The 14,247-nt window shown below is 42.4% G+C and overlaps 1 protein-coding gene across 2 annotated transcripts in view; it reads left to right on the top strand.

The window, feature by feature from the left end:
- ek1 (eph-like kinase 1) overlaps positions 1 to 14,247 on the top strand; it is a 109,565-nt gene that overhangs the window by 79,085 nt on the left and 16,233 nt on the right. For both annotated transcript variants that reach the window (XM_066646836.1, XM_066646837.1), the window contains exons 9-11: positions 5,915 to 5,982; positions 7,488 to 7,613; positions 8,237 to 8,422. In XM_066646836.1, the coding sequence (XP_066502933.1) occupies positions 5,915 to 5,982; positions 7,488 to 7,613; positions 8,237 to 8,422 (380 nt within the window). The remainder of the gene's footprint in view (positions 1 to 5,914; positions 5,983 to 7,487; positions 7,614 to 8,236; positions 8,423 to 14,247) is intronic.

Genomic DNA, 14,247 nt, shown 5'->3' with positions numbered 1-14,247 from the left:
AGCCGTGTTCAGTCCCAAAAAATAACAACAACACGCAAATATGCAATGAGTGAGAAATGCTTAATTTTACTGTTGTTGTGATGGTTTCCAAAGTCTTTGCTTCCCTTTAAAGGCATATCAGTTCTGTGAGCTGTTGTAGTGGAAAATCAACAACCACATACCAAAAAGCAAGAAGAGTCAAGTAGAGCAGGGGCCATGCAGTGGAAAAGCGCCATAACATTTTATGATATTGCTTTAGAGGGATGTGAGCACCCGGAGGAAACATGGGGAGAACACGATTACAATATTATTAAAATAATATTAAATGTAGACGTGCCAGACCAAATTTACACTATATGACCAAATGTTTGTGGACACTTACTCATTCACCTTTTCTTCTGAACTGAAGGATAGTAATAGGGAGTTTGTTCTCCTCCTGTTGTGCTAGCCACTACTCTTCCAGGAAGGCTTTTCACTAGAGGTTGAGCATTTGTGGGAGGATTTGACTGCATTCAGCTATGAAAACATTAGTGAGGCCAGATGCTGTAACTATTGTTGGATGATTAGTTCTGGACACACAGTTTATATCAAATTCAAGAGGTTTTATTTTTCATCTCAGCTGAATGTGAGCACACAGTGAAATAAGTGAAACGAGCATCCTCCAGGACAAATTTGCAACACATAACATGAGCAGACAGCGCTATATACACAGTGCACGAAATCCAAAACAACTATAATAAATGCAGACAACAATGTATTGCACAAAAAATAAATAAATAAACAAATAATTGAGCACAATTTGGTACAAGTGGATTTAATTTAAGAACTGACATATCAGGTCAAATACCCTTTTGAAGCCTAGCCACATTAAGCTAGTCCAAGACTACAAAGGATTCTGAATGAATATAGTGAATGGCTTAATCCTGTCTTGGAAACTGGTTTGTAACATCTTTTATCTGTCTGTAGTACACAGCCCTGTAGTAACGCACACTGTGTCTGGGAAGACAAAGACTTGTTGGAGAATAAAAGAAGAGAATGAAAAGAAATACGTCGCCTGTCTCTATCTTTCTTCTCGTCACTGTTTCTCTCTGCCCTTCTCTTTCTCCTTCTCTCTCTCCTTCTTGCTCCTCTCTCTCTGCATTGCAACCAACACTCACAAAGGATGAATAGCTAAAACACTTGTGTCAGCACATACACACCTCCACGCCAGAGCGATTGTCACCTGCAGATAGACAAGCGCCAGCTAAGACAAAAGAAAAGCTGAACACGAGAATGAAAGTGGGTCAAAGACAAAAGCTGTTCAGCAATGGGCGGATGCATGATGTCTTTATTGCAGAAGAAGAAGGAGATTTACTGAACAGATAGAGACTGAAGAATGTGTTAATTGCAAACTCTTGGGCATTATTTTTTCTTCAGGAGTATGTTAAGAAGGACATATTGTGCAGTTAAAATTCAAATCAGCACCTTCCCCCCCTGCTAGTGTATAAGACATACACGTTTACACCCCGGAGCGGGACCTCACAGACCCCCGGCTGTGACAGGGGGAAGTGTTTCATCAGCGTTTCAGTGTTTGAAAAGCTGGGGGTGCAGTGCAGCAGCAGGTGCAGGGGGAGGGTGTGTGTGGCACCTCAGGGGTGTGTGAGGGCAGGGGGGGGGGGTTAGTAGGAGGGTCGATTCACTTTCTCTGATTACCACATGCTTCAATCAAACAGCAACCACTACCCCCTTCCTCCTCCACCCACCACCACCACTGTAACCTCACATCCACCAGCCGTCTACCAGAACACTTGTTTGTTTGGAGACACCTTGCTTTCATTTTAAATAGGAATTTATCTGTTCTTAAATTCTAAACCCTAATGTTCAGAGTAATTATCCTGATTGAGTGATTCTAACATAAAATATAAGTTTTATAATACACGTTTTGGTTTACAGTTGGGTGGCACGGTGGTGCAGCAGGTAGTGTCGCAGTCACACAGCTCCAGGGGCCTGGAGGTTGTGGGTTCCATTCCCGCTCCGGGTGACTGCCTGTGAGGAGTTGGTGTGTTCTCCCTGTGTCCGCGTGGGTTTCCTCTGGGTGCTTTGGTTTCCTCCCACAGTCCAAAAACACACGTTGGTAGGTGGATTGACGACTCAAAAGTGTCCGTAGGTGTGAGTGAATGTGTGAGTGTGTGTGTGTTGCCCTGTGAAGGACTGGCGCCCCCTCCAGGGTGTATTCCTGCCTTGCGCCCAATGATTCCAGGTAGGCTCTGGACCCACGGCGACCCTGAATTGGATAAGGTTTACAGATAATGTGTGAATGAATGAATGGTTTACAGTTTCCCGGGAGTATGCTAGTGAATATATGTATGTGTGTATGCCCAGATATGGATTGACTTTCTATTCTGGGCGAGCCCCCAGTGCCTGATGCACTCCTCCAGGTGGAGGGTGTTTCCTGGTTGAGAGTACACTCTGTGCCTTTGGCTGCCGCTTCTAACCTCTGTTGTTTGAGAGTTTAATGGAGTAGCGTTCTGCAGTGTTGATTGTAATGCATCCTTGGTTGTCTAGAATGGTGCTATGTAAGTGTAAATAAATAAAATTAATTTAGTAGCATGCTGTTTGTGGCTGTACGTAGAAATACCACTTCTGAACTCATAGACGTAGAACCAGTGCACTGCAATTTTCAACCAAGATGACGGATGAGATGTGATTGCAACTGATCGACATCAGAAAATAATCCAGAAAACAACCCATTCATCCAACGTTCTGATTGTTTCTGTTGAACCTGGGTTGTACACATAAACCAAAGGGCAGATAGGATTTTAAAAAAATATGAGCAAATAAAAATAATAATAATAATAATTATTGTCTGGAGTAGACCATCCCTTGCTTATTTTGTCAGTTCTTTTAAAAGAATCCTGTGAATCTATGCGTTTCTGAAGTTTTGTAAGTCTATGTAAGCTCTATGTGAGGAGTGCAGCTGCCCATCGACCCGCAGGCACGTATGGACAGGCAGGACAGTTGCTAAACCAGTGTGGTCCCTCTGGAGCCTCCTCCACCCCCTTCTTCATTAAAACCAACGAAGAGGAAAACACACATATGTACCCCCAAACCCCCAGCAGACGGGTCCCCTGCTCACACTGAAAGAGTCAAAGTATGACCCCCAGCTGTGCAGCAAGAAGCAACAGGCAGATTAGAGGGCAGATGAATGGGAGATTTGCCCAGCCCAGCAGTCGCCTCATTATGTAATAGACCTCCGGGCTGGGGGAGAGTTCTCCAGCCCCAAAGCTCTAACACTGAGCCTGGACTGCTGAGGCACAGATGAAACTCTTTCTGATCAGCTGTGTCAACAGAGCACGCAGGGGAAGTCAATATCCAGACCAAATATAATTAAAGCTCGCTCTACAGACCGCTCGGCCACGTCGCAGACCCTCTGAGACTCTGTTATTGCTGAATGGGATTCAAGTGGGAGGGTAATATGCAGGTTCCCTGTAGAAAACTAGAATGGAAAGATGTTACATGTGCGTCTACAGTCAATCATTCAAACACATATTTGAATGGCCTCTCTTAAGTGCTGTTAGTACAAAATGTCTTATCTAAAATTTTATGTGAGATGGAAGCAATTACTTAACCTTTTATATATGTAAATGCAGCACTGTTTTAAATGCTTTGATTAGTATTTAATTTATTAAATCTGATACATGCCTTAAATAGCTGTGTTTTATTAGATCTGCTGTAAGTAATTTTAAACCCATTTTGGGAAAGCAGCATTTAACACTAGTGAAAATAAACATTAGCGTTGTGGGTGTTATTTGCTGAGAGCCCTCTTTTGTTTATTACTTTAATGAGGTTTTGGTATGACACCATTGAATTTAAGTTGGTCTTCTTACTTGTAGAATCTGAAGAATCTAAAAACAATTAGTTTGCTATATTTTGGATCAGTGCATAATTGTATTTCCTCACCATTTGTCTGCTCTTTTGTGTGTTTGTGTGCTGCAAAAAGCTCTGGCTCAGTAAATGGGAATCAAGTTAAGTGTCTCTGTCCACAATGGCTCAGGACTGAGAATAGGATCTGGAGGTGTTTGAGTGGTGGAGAGACCTCCACACGCTGAAAAACATGAAAAGTGATGAGGAGGTTGCTCCATTTCTGCTCCATAAGTTGTTAATATTGACTTAGTTGTGCTGTTTAAGGTGGAACTGGTTCCAAATTCAGGGGACCGATAACTTTCCATGAAAGTAAACACAGATTGAAAAATGCTACAAAACATTAATTCATTCATTCACTGTGTGTAACCCTTATCCAGTTCAGGGTCACGGTGGGTCCGGAGCCTACCCGGAATCACTGGGCACAATGCGGGAACACACACTGGAGGGGGCGCCAGTCCTTCACAGGTCAACACACACACATTCACTCACACCTATGGATACTTTTGAGTCTCCAGTCCACCTACCAACAGTGATGTTTGGACTGTGGGAGGAAACCGGAGCACCTGGAGGTGGTGTACACAGGGAGAACACACCAACTCCTCACACAGTCACCTGAAGTGGGATTTGAACCCACAACCTCCAGGTCCCTGGAGCTGTGTGTCTGCGACACTACCTGCTGTGTCGCCATGCTAGCCCAAAACTAAACAGCAAATCTAAAAAACTAAACAGTTTTTGTTGATATTCAAACACAGTGAATAAACACTTACAGACAAGATACAGTACAGTTGGCTTCTTAGTCAAACATTCTGCTCCACCTTAAAGGATGCAGAACTTGTGAAACACCATTTTAGTTTTTTTCTTTTTCTTGAAGACGCCAGACACTGTGCTTCTTTTGCCATCAGCTGTCTAGTGTTAATCAAAAGCATTAAAATTCAGCCCTCGATGACCACCGTGCACAGAGCAGTATTGAATCATAGTCCTATGGGAGTAACTTTAGAGCCCCTCTCTCCCCCAGCTGGTCCCCGCCAGAAGGTCAGACTCAGTGCTGCTCTGGAGAAGTTCAGCTGCTGCCCTCCACATGGGCTCTTCACCTCCTCCATCACAACGTCCAGCCTTCAAATGGCCCTCTTTCACCATGTAATTATTATGCTCGGTCAGGCTCTCTAATCACATCTATGCCAGTGAGCCCTGTCAGAGATATAACATGCAAAGAAAGAAGAAGGAGCAGACAGTCTTAAGGCGGATTAAACGAATAATGAACACAATTATCAGTTATAAGCCTCACACACTTTCTCCCCCTATGCTTTCTAATATTCATTATCAAAGGTGTTATTTATTTCATGACCTTTTGGCTATGAGGAGGACTGAGGAGAATAAAAAGGTCTGATATGTGGGGATTTCAAAGCAAGCTCAGTTGGACTAACTGAGGCTGGAAAAGACAAGGTTAAGCAGTGAATAAATGAAGGACATGATACAAAAGCCTGGGTTTCATCACTGTTCTCTCTAACGGACTCATTCCTATTTATAAGTTTTCTGTAAATGAAATTGTTATAAATGTTAAAGTATACTATGTAAGAGTTTAGAGTTAAGCCTGCTATTTGACTTTTGTTTCAATAACTTTTCATTGACTTTAAATCACGATACCAAATGTGGTAAAGATTCAAAGTTTAGAACCTGCTCTTTCAACAGAATTATGTCTCTTTTACCAGTGAACCCTGATTGAGAAATAATCGATGTCAAACAACAGCAAGCTTTTGTTATTGATGACAACAGCTGCAGCTTATAAGCTATAAAGCAGCTGATGTCACTTAATAGTTCTCTACGGGGTAAAAGTGAATATAACAGGAATGAATATAATAACATTATTACAGTGGTTTGAACACTCCATGTCAAATGACATTTGTTTTTCAAGTGAAAATAAGTTCCTAGTGGTGAGAAAACCAACAACATATGTGCCTCTAGAAAGTTTGATTCAGAACTTTGACTGCTTTTCTCCTGCTTGGCTGATCTCTCTCCATTTTTCTTGCTCTAGGCACTGCGGCTACATCAAAGCGAAGCAGGACCCAGAGGAGGAGAAGATGCAGTTCCAGCACGGCCGAGGTGAGAGAACAGCCCCTGCCAGAATCTGAGAAACACAATGTCCTTACCTGTAGGCAACAAACTGTGCGTTTAAACTTAAGAGAGATCACCTTGACATCCCTCCTCTCGCTATGAGTCCTGAGAGCTTGGAGTCAGGATTCCTGAGAACGTTTTTTCAGGGAGTTATTTGTGGCTAGTTAGAACAGACACTCCATAATAGCACACTTGGGCTTGCACTTTAGAAGGCAGACAAGAGTGTATTGCTCTAGTGAACTGCTCCATTTGTCAGTAGAGGACAGAACTGTGTGTCGAGGGTCCCTGATAAACGATGGCACAGATCACTTCAGTTCCCTAATGTGTGTTTTCTCTAATGACACTTTTCCTGCCAAAAGACAATGCTTAATGAAATTGTAAATGTGGCGCACCCCTCCTTTAGGGAAATGGACGGTTTCGCTAATGAATGAGTAAAACTGAGTACAACAGCTGGGCCATTATCCTCACTCACTCACTCACTCACTCGCTCATTTAGACATTCTTTCATTCCTTCACTCACTAACTCATTTTGTCAATCTGTAACTTACTCTTTTTTCACTCGGGGCACTCAAGTCAGTCAATTCACTCAGTCATGCATTCACTCATCTACTCAGTTACTAACTCATTCATTCTTTCATTCAGTCACTTACACAAGTTAGCTGACTCACTCAGTCATTCATGCACTTACTCATTCACTCATTCATTACTAAGTTTCTTGCTCATTCTTTCAAAAAGTAACGCAAGTCAGTCAATCAGGCGGCACGGTGGCGCAGCAGGTAGTGTCACAGTCACACAGCTCCAGGGACCTGATTCCCGCTCCGGGTGACTGTCTGTGAAGAGTTGCTGTTCTCCTTGTGTCTGCGTGGGTTTCCTCCGGGTGCTCCGGTTTCCTCCCACAGTCCAAAAACACACGTTGGTAGGTGGATTGGTGACTCAAAAGTGTCCGTAGGTGTGAGTGAGTGAGTGAGTGAGTGAGTGAGTGAGTGAGTGAGTGAGTGAGTGAGTGAGTGTGTGTGTGTGTGTGTGTGTGTGTGTGTGTGTCTGTGTTGCCCTGTGAAGGACTGGTGCCCCCTCCAGGGTGTATTCCCGCCTTGCGCCCATTGATTCCAGGTAGGCTCTGGACCCACTGCGACCCTGAACTGGATAAGCGGTTACAGATAATGAATGAATGAATGAAAGTCAGTCAATCACACACTCATTCTTTCACTCTCTCACTCAATCTTTTGAGTCTTTCATTGTCATGCACTCACTCAGTCATTCGCCCACCCACTCATTTACTAACTTAGTTGACCCTCTCAGTCATCAGTGCACTCAGTCATTGCCTAATTTGCTCACTCATTCTTTCAATCACTTCAATTAATTGATTCAATTATTTATTTAATTCACTCACGCACTTACTTACATACCCAAATGTAATTAATTTATTCTTTCATTTAGTCACACATTCACTCATTCACTCACTCACTCCTGCCACTTTTAATCCTGTTTTACAGTTCAGCTTCCTGGGAGCAGGACGTACATTCATCCCCACACGTATGAGGACCCCAACCAAGCCGTCCGAGAATTCGCCAAAGAGATTGAGGTCTCCAACATCCGCATAGAGAGAGTGATCGGAGCCGGTGAGTGTGGGCCATCAGTGTTTTAGTGTTCACTGTACACTACAGGCCAAGAGAGTACAGGGTACACCCATCAACCAACCACCTTTTTCAGAACATTACTCAGAACATAGGTTAGGGCATGTTCACATTCTTTTTTCTTTTGAATAGTCTCTTAAACTAAATTAATAACTATTTACAAACTCTTTAATATCCACTTAATTAGTTCGCCCTAACGTTTCTCTGGTTCTCTGTGACCCAAGCTTTATTATTCATTAAAACAGATGGAACAGTGTTATTGTTAAGTTGCACTACTGAGAAATTACAGTTTATACTCACCATCTGGTTTATAGAGCTAATAACCCAAATGTGTTTTCTATCACTTTATAAAAGATGCACCAAGCTTTGTTTATTGTTGAGTGCACCACGAGGCCCTTCTGGATGAGCACAGCTCACAGCACTAAATAGTATTTTTTTTTCTCACTGTTTAACCCAAGCAGTGGTAAAATATGACTGATTCATGGTTTAAATCCCTATTCCATGTTATTTAAACAGCTAATAAAGCTTTTTGCAATTAGAATGTAATCTTTTAGTCACAGGAGAGCACACTGAGCCATATGTAACTGTCCCTTACTTTCTTGCCCTAGGTGAGTTTGGGGAGGTGTGCAGTGGCCGATTACGCCTGCCCAGTAAGAGGGAAATCCATGTGGCCATTAAGAGCCTGAAAGCTGGGTACACAGAGCAGCAGAGGCGGGATTTTCTCAGCGAGGCCAGCATCATGGGCCAGTTTGACCACCCCAACATCATCAGACTGGAAGGGGTTGTGACCAGATGTGAGTTGATCTATAGAATACTAGCCTTTTTACAGCCATGGCTCAATACAAAAACAATGCAGGGACCTGGAGGCTGTGGGTTCAAGTCCAGCTCCGGGTGACTGTCTGTGAAGAGTTTGGTGTGTTCTCCCTGTGTCCAAGTGGGTTTCTTCCGGGTGCTCCAGTTTCCACGGTCCAAAATATATGTTTGTATGTGGATTGGCGTCCATGTGTGTTTGTGTTGCCCTGTGAAGGACTGGTGACCCACCCCCCTAGGGTGTGTTCCTGCCTTGAGCCCAATTATTCCGGGTAGGCTTTGGACCCACCGTGACCCTGAACCGGATAAACGCTTACAGACAATGAATGCATGAATGAATGAATATTACCTTGCCATATGAAGTTATCATCATTTTGTAGAGTACAACATGCCCATAAAAAAAAACTGCAGGTCTGTTTTTGCAGTAGCAGTTTACACTATAGTGAGCTGGTGAGTTTAAACATACACACACACACACACACACACACACACACACACACACACACACACACACACACACACACAAACAACACTGCTGTGTATCAGCAATTTTTGAAAACACTGTTATTTTCCCCATAGAGGAACAGAGCATAGACCTCCAGCTCCTTATTTGGGTGTGCCACCGACTACAAAGTGCTGCATGACTTCAGAGATCCCACTGTCACATCCCATGGGCCACCAAAACATGAGCTGCAATAGGGCACCACATCCTTGTACAGATATTTCCAGAACTAAACAGATACATATGAAGACTGTGGCATTACGCCATGCACTCACATTTAAAGCAGTCTCTGACACTCAGACATACAGATACAAAGCGTTTTCATGCTTCTGAATTGCAGCACAGATGTAGGATGTGTAAAGGTGCAAAAGATTTCCTCTGCAGAGTCCTTGGCCTCGTCGTATCTTTAGCAATAAACAGCATGTGTGGAACATGAATATTTCATGGCTATGAATATGTATTATGTGAGCTCTGCTATATCGGTAATATAGTGGCCTACTTAATGAGAATACCAGTGGTGTTAGGAAAGCTGCCTTAGACTATGCTGATTTCAGTAGATCACATTATAGCAAGGTAATGTCTGGGAAAATGTCAAAGATAAGTTGTTAGTCCGGTAGTTCTGAAAAAGAACATATTTTCACTGTAAAATAAAAAATATAATAAATATTAATAAATAATAATAATAATAATAAATCATTTCTGGAGATGGCCAAAGTAGTTCAAAGGTAAAGCAATTTTATACCAGGAATTTATTTATGGGTCCATTCTTCATAAAAGGTTCACACTATGTTAATGCCATCTCACATGTTTAAACAATATTAAAGAAAATGATTTGAAATTAGAGAAGCACTGAGGAGAAATCTGTAAATCAATTCTTGGGAGTCAAGCTGTTTCTTCTGTGCCTTGATTTGCATCACAATGTGACAGACGAGGAATTCAGCCCTAATGAACAGAGCACAGGGAGGTGCAAAATTGGAGCCTATTACTCCGTTAGGATAATGGCAGTGATAACGATGGCCACCATCATAATGTGCCCATTGAACCATTCCACTGCGTTCTGCAGGTCAGTGAGAGCTGTGTTGCCATGTTACGTGCTTCAGGGCTGTGGAGTGTGTCCTGAAATAGGTGTGATACATTGTGCAACATATTTGGAGGTCACCGTTGAGCTGTTATTGCTGCTGTCGATTGCTGCTTTGGGTTGTTTTGTTCTCTTTTCACCTCCGATTAAGGCAATAGCCTCTTCTGCAACAAAAACCTCTGTATCCATGGCCGCTCTATAAATATTGATAGGACAAAAAAAACAAGTAATTTGATTTTTTTTTTGGTGTGTAAATATTCAATCAGCCTCATGGATTAACAAAGCATTAGTCCAGCTAGTGTTCTTTCTGCCAGCTCCTCTACCGTGGCTATTGCAAATCATGGCCTTTTACTTTGTTACTTTGTTTTTGTCCAAACGCTAAGGAACAGATTTTTTTTCTCTCTCTGCCAGGGAAAGTCAAGCCATGTCATTTATTTTTTCTCTGCCCTAATGGAGTGGCAGCCTAAACTGCATTATCCAGACATGCATTTAGCATCATTACCCAAGACCTTGAGCACCAACATATAGGAGTGCATCACTGACAATGCAGCTTTCAGAATGACAGTGGTTTGTGTCATGTGGCTCTTCAGTATACCTGCTGTCTCCCTCAGTGCCATTAGCGTTAATCGCGGTGATTGTTAAACCGTCTCAATGTGCACAAAATTGCATGTGCCTGCCTCCTTTTATTGAAGCTCCCTTTTATTTCAGGAGGGATAATTCTCATCTCTTCTAAAGTTCTGCCTTAAAACTTAGTTACATTTTCTGCAACTTGAAATCCAAGTCAACCCAAGCCCAAACCTTAAAGGAACAGTAGGTAAGGTTTGGTATTTTTGTTCCTGGGCTTCCCTACAGCTGAAGAGTGTGAAATCAAGGTGAAAGGGCTGCATTCCTATCCTCCCCCTAAAGATACATAGTACTTTTCTGTGGTGCAGAGCCAGGAGTAGCTTTGGCAGAGGCCATTTTCAGTGAAGCACCACAATAATTTTGAAACTGTAAATTTAAGGTGACAACTTTTGGCTTGGACAGTGAGGTGGGAACGACAGCATACTTTTGTTTGATTTGTAGATTAACTTTTTGAAAGCTATGCATCCATTCTGACCTAAAGAGCTGTGTTGTCTTCTCAATGGACAGTGTGTGCTCTGCCTGGTCTTACACAGGCTTCTATTTTCTTTATACCTTTAATTCATTTGGGAAAGTCTTTTAATGGCCACTGACTTTTGCACACTAACATACATTCGATATTGTAGATCTTTGTAAGGCGTGTTAATTTTGTCAAAGAGACAGAAGTGAAGGATTATTAAGTGTGTAAACAAAGCAATAACTTTTCAGCTTTTCTCTTTTTGAATACGGCTGTGTTCGCTGAGTGTTTAAAAATGATGCTTTGAAGAGAATTGTCGTTCCACTGAAGAAATCAAACATAAGAGGAAGAGCTTTTTCAGGGCATTTGCGCCAATGGTGGACCTAAGAGGGTTAATGCATGTCCCTGTTTGCCTGCGTGCTGATTGGGAGTGATATGAAAGATAGAATCTTGTGCTGAGTGTCAGAGTAATTTCACAGGTCACGGAGCAGGCTGATGATGCTGCGTAGAAAGGAACTAGAGGTCAGTGACCCCAGCACGCCATGTTATAGAGCCAGCTGCCAAGCCCCTGCCTCTCCAGCAGCGTAATGATTCTGCCCCAAGTCTGAGACGCATTAAAGGAGAAAGGGAAGTTTGAGGAACTGCAAGGCTGGTTTGTGTTTATACTGGCTGACAGCAGGAGAAAGACAGAGAGTGCGAGTGTAATTGTGTTGGAATATGAAATGCGGCTGTCACATTACAGAGGGCTTACAGAGCCGGTGTATCATTATCGCCTCCGACAGAAAAATTAGACCATGATTGAGCTGATTGTGATGCAAATGGAGCAGCAGCTGAAAGAAAGGAACCAGAATAGACCTTTATCCTCCGGCCCATCTTAACAAAAACACGGAGCTGTCATCGTCTCCATTATAAAAACCATTGTGCGGTTCACCATCGGAAGAGTAGGCTACCTCCAAATCTGATAACATACACTGTCTGCTTCGGCTGGATCTGAAGCGTAATATGGTTTGAGGTGTTCTTCCTGATGGGTCCACGCTACAAGGCCCTGACTGTGGGCAGGGGAAAGCGAGAACAGGAAACATAATAGGTTTATTTTTGACCCCGAGCGTCGTTCTGGCCGGCCATCCGGACACGCGCTGAGCCGAGTCTTAGAGCGAATTACGCCGGCAGAAGGGATTCGTTATAGAAAATCCTTTATAGTCTGGGATAAGGCTTAATCTATGTCCCGAAAGGCTGCCCAAATGTAGGTTTCATTGAAAAAGCCAAGCCTTAAAATTGAGATTCGTGATGAGATTTGTGATGGCAGCATTTATTTGAATATCAATCATTTCACCACTTTTACAGATGAAAAAGCTCTCGTGATTTCCATTTGGCTCTGATCTTGTAGTGTGCACTAAAAATTCTGCTTTATGCAGTATATGGCCAAAAGTTTGTGGACACCTGCTTATTTCTTCAAGGAAGTATATTACTATGGAGTTTGTCTGCTTTTAGTGGGGTGATTAAATTTGAATAAAAAAATTAAAATGCCACCGTTCCACTGCTCAACAGCAACTCTGGGAAGCTAATAAACAGCTCTTTGGCATTGAGCATTGTGACCTTACACTCCTGTACTACTGCTGCTTCAGAGCATCCCATGTAGTTTCAAGCTTGTCTATGTTTTTTTTAATTATTAACATGGTTTATATGTCTATATTTTAAGTTAAACCTTGTTACATATTCAACCAGCCATTTATCCCCTGCATCAATTGCCTGTCCATCTAATAAAAGAGCCTAATTGCAAACAAGAGGATATCTTGTCAGGTGCACTAGCTTTAGGCAGATCTCAAATCTGGCCCTTGCCCCATTTTAATCATACTCCTTTTAGCATTGGACGAGACAGTATAATTATATAGAACACCTAAAAGCGCTGGCCGCTTCATTGTACAACATCAATCATTCACCATAACTAGCAGCCAAGGATGAAAAGCTCATGACTAATTTGCGTAATGAACTGATCACAGAGCCTTCCGCCACTTCTTAAGAAATGAGCTCTCACTTTGTAGCTCTCAAATAGAAAAATGCTCTCGGCTTCTTCATCCAAAGGTGCTAAAAGAGGTGCGAGCGAACACATGTGCCCGTCTGCCTCATTTCACTGACTGCTAGGGTGTATAAAGCCTTGGGTATGCTACACCCTTTCAAAGAGTGTTAATAAAAAGGCTGGACATTTCACACTTCCTCACTGATTTCTGCAGATTTATTTTATTTTATTTAAAAAAAAATTTGCAACAGAAAAAAAGAGCATTCACACACTAAAAGACTAGGGATCAGACACAACTTCTGAATCAAGCCAAACACACTGTAAATCAAGTGGCATGTGTTAGTTTAACACAGATGGAAATGTGGAATAACATCTTAGATGAGGTCCTTGGAGGGAAGATGTGGTCATCGTGGTCTGTAAAGATTACAGACTGCAGGGAATTAGAGGTTTGAGTGTTTTTTTAAATTTTCATTCCACGTTAAATCCTGCAGCAGTCGGTGGGACTATTCACACTTTAAAGAAACAATAAGTATAATTTTACCCTAAAAGCACAGCTTCACTGTTTTTGCCATTTTGGGCTCAGCACTGCAGAAAATGCACTATGAATTTTTTGGCAGAGGGGAGGAACCCCCCCACCCCCCGCCCCTCCCTCACTGATTTCAGTAAAGTGTTGTAATAATAAAATACACTAGGGGTGCCCTAAAAGCAAATTAAAATAAATTCTTATTAGACATCCATCGAACAGTGATTTTAACCCACAATGAAAGAATTCATTCACAGTTTGGGGTTTCAGTTTTCACAGCTTTTTGGTGATGATCATCTCACAGTCTAGACCCACATTTATGTAGCAGAGGGCAGGTCAGGATATGGATATCGGCCTGGCTTACTGTCAAAGCGATTCGCTGCACGTTGCTTCGTTAACACGCGATTTGTTTTGATGACTCTCTGACCTCTCCACACTCGCCATGCGATTTACCCTGTGACGAGCGTGACAGGCCCAGCGCTGATTTACTGAAAGTGACAGCTTGGAAGGACGCAGGCCAAGCCCAATTCAGCTGAACACCACACACACAGACACACACTAAACCCTATAAATAGATCAATTTGAGTGGGATTTCATTGGGTTAAATAGGT

This window comes from Hoplias malabaricus, chromosome 1 (genome assembly GCF_029633855.1).
Source record: "Hoplias malabaricus isolate fHopMal1 chromosome 1, fHopMal1.hap1, whole genome shotgun sequence".
NCBI classification, from domain to species: domain Eukaryota; kingdom Metazoa; phylum Chordata; class Actinopteri; order Characiformes; family Erythrinidae; genus Hoplias; species Hoplias malabaricus.
The sequence above is the reverse complement of the archived record's forward strand: the minus strand, read 5'-3'. Positions and strand labels throughout refer to the sequence as shown.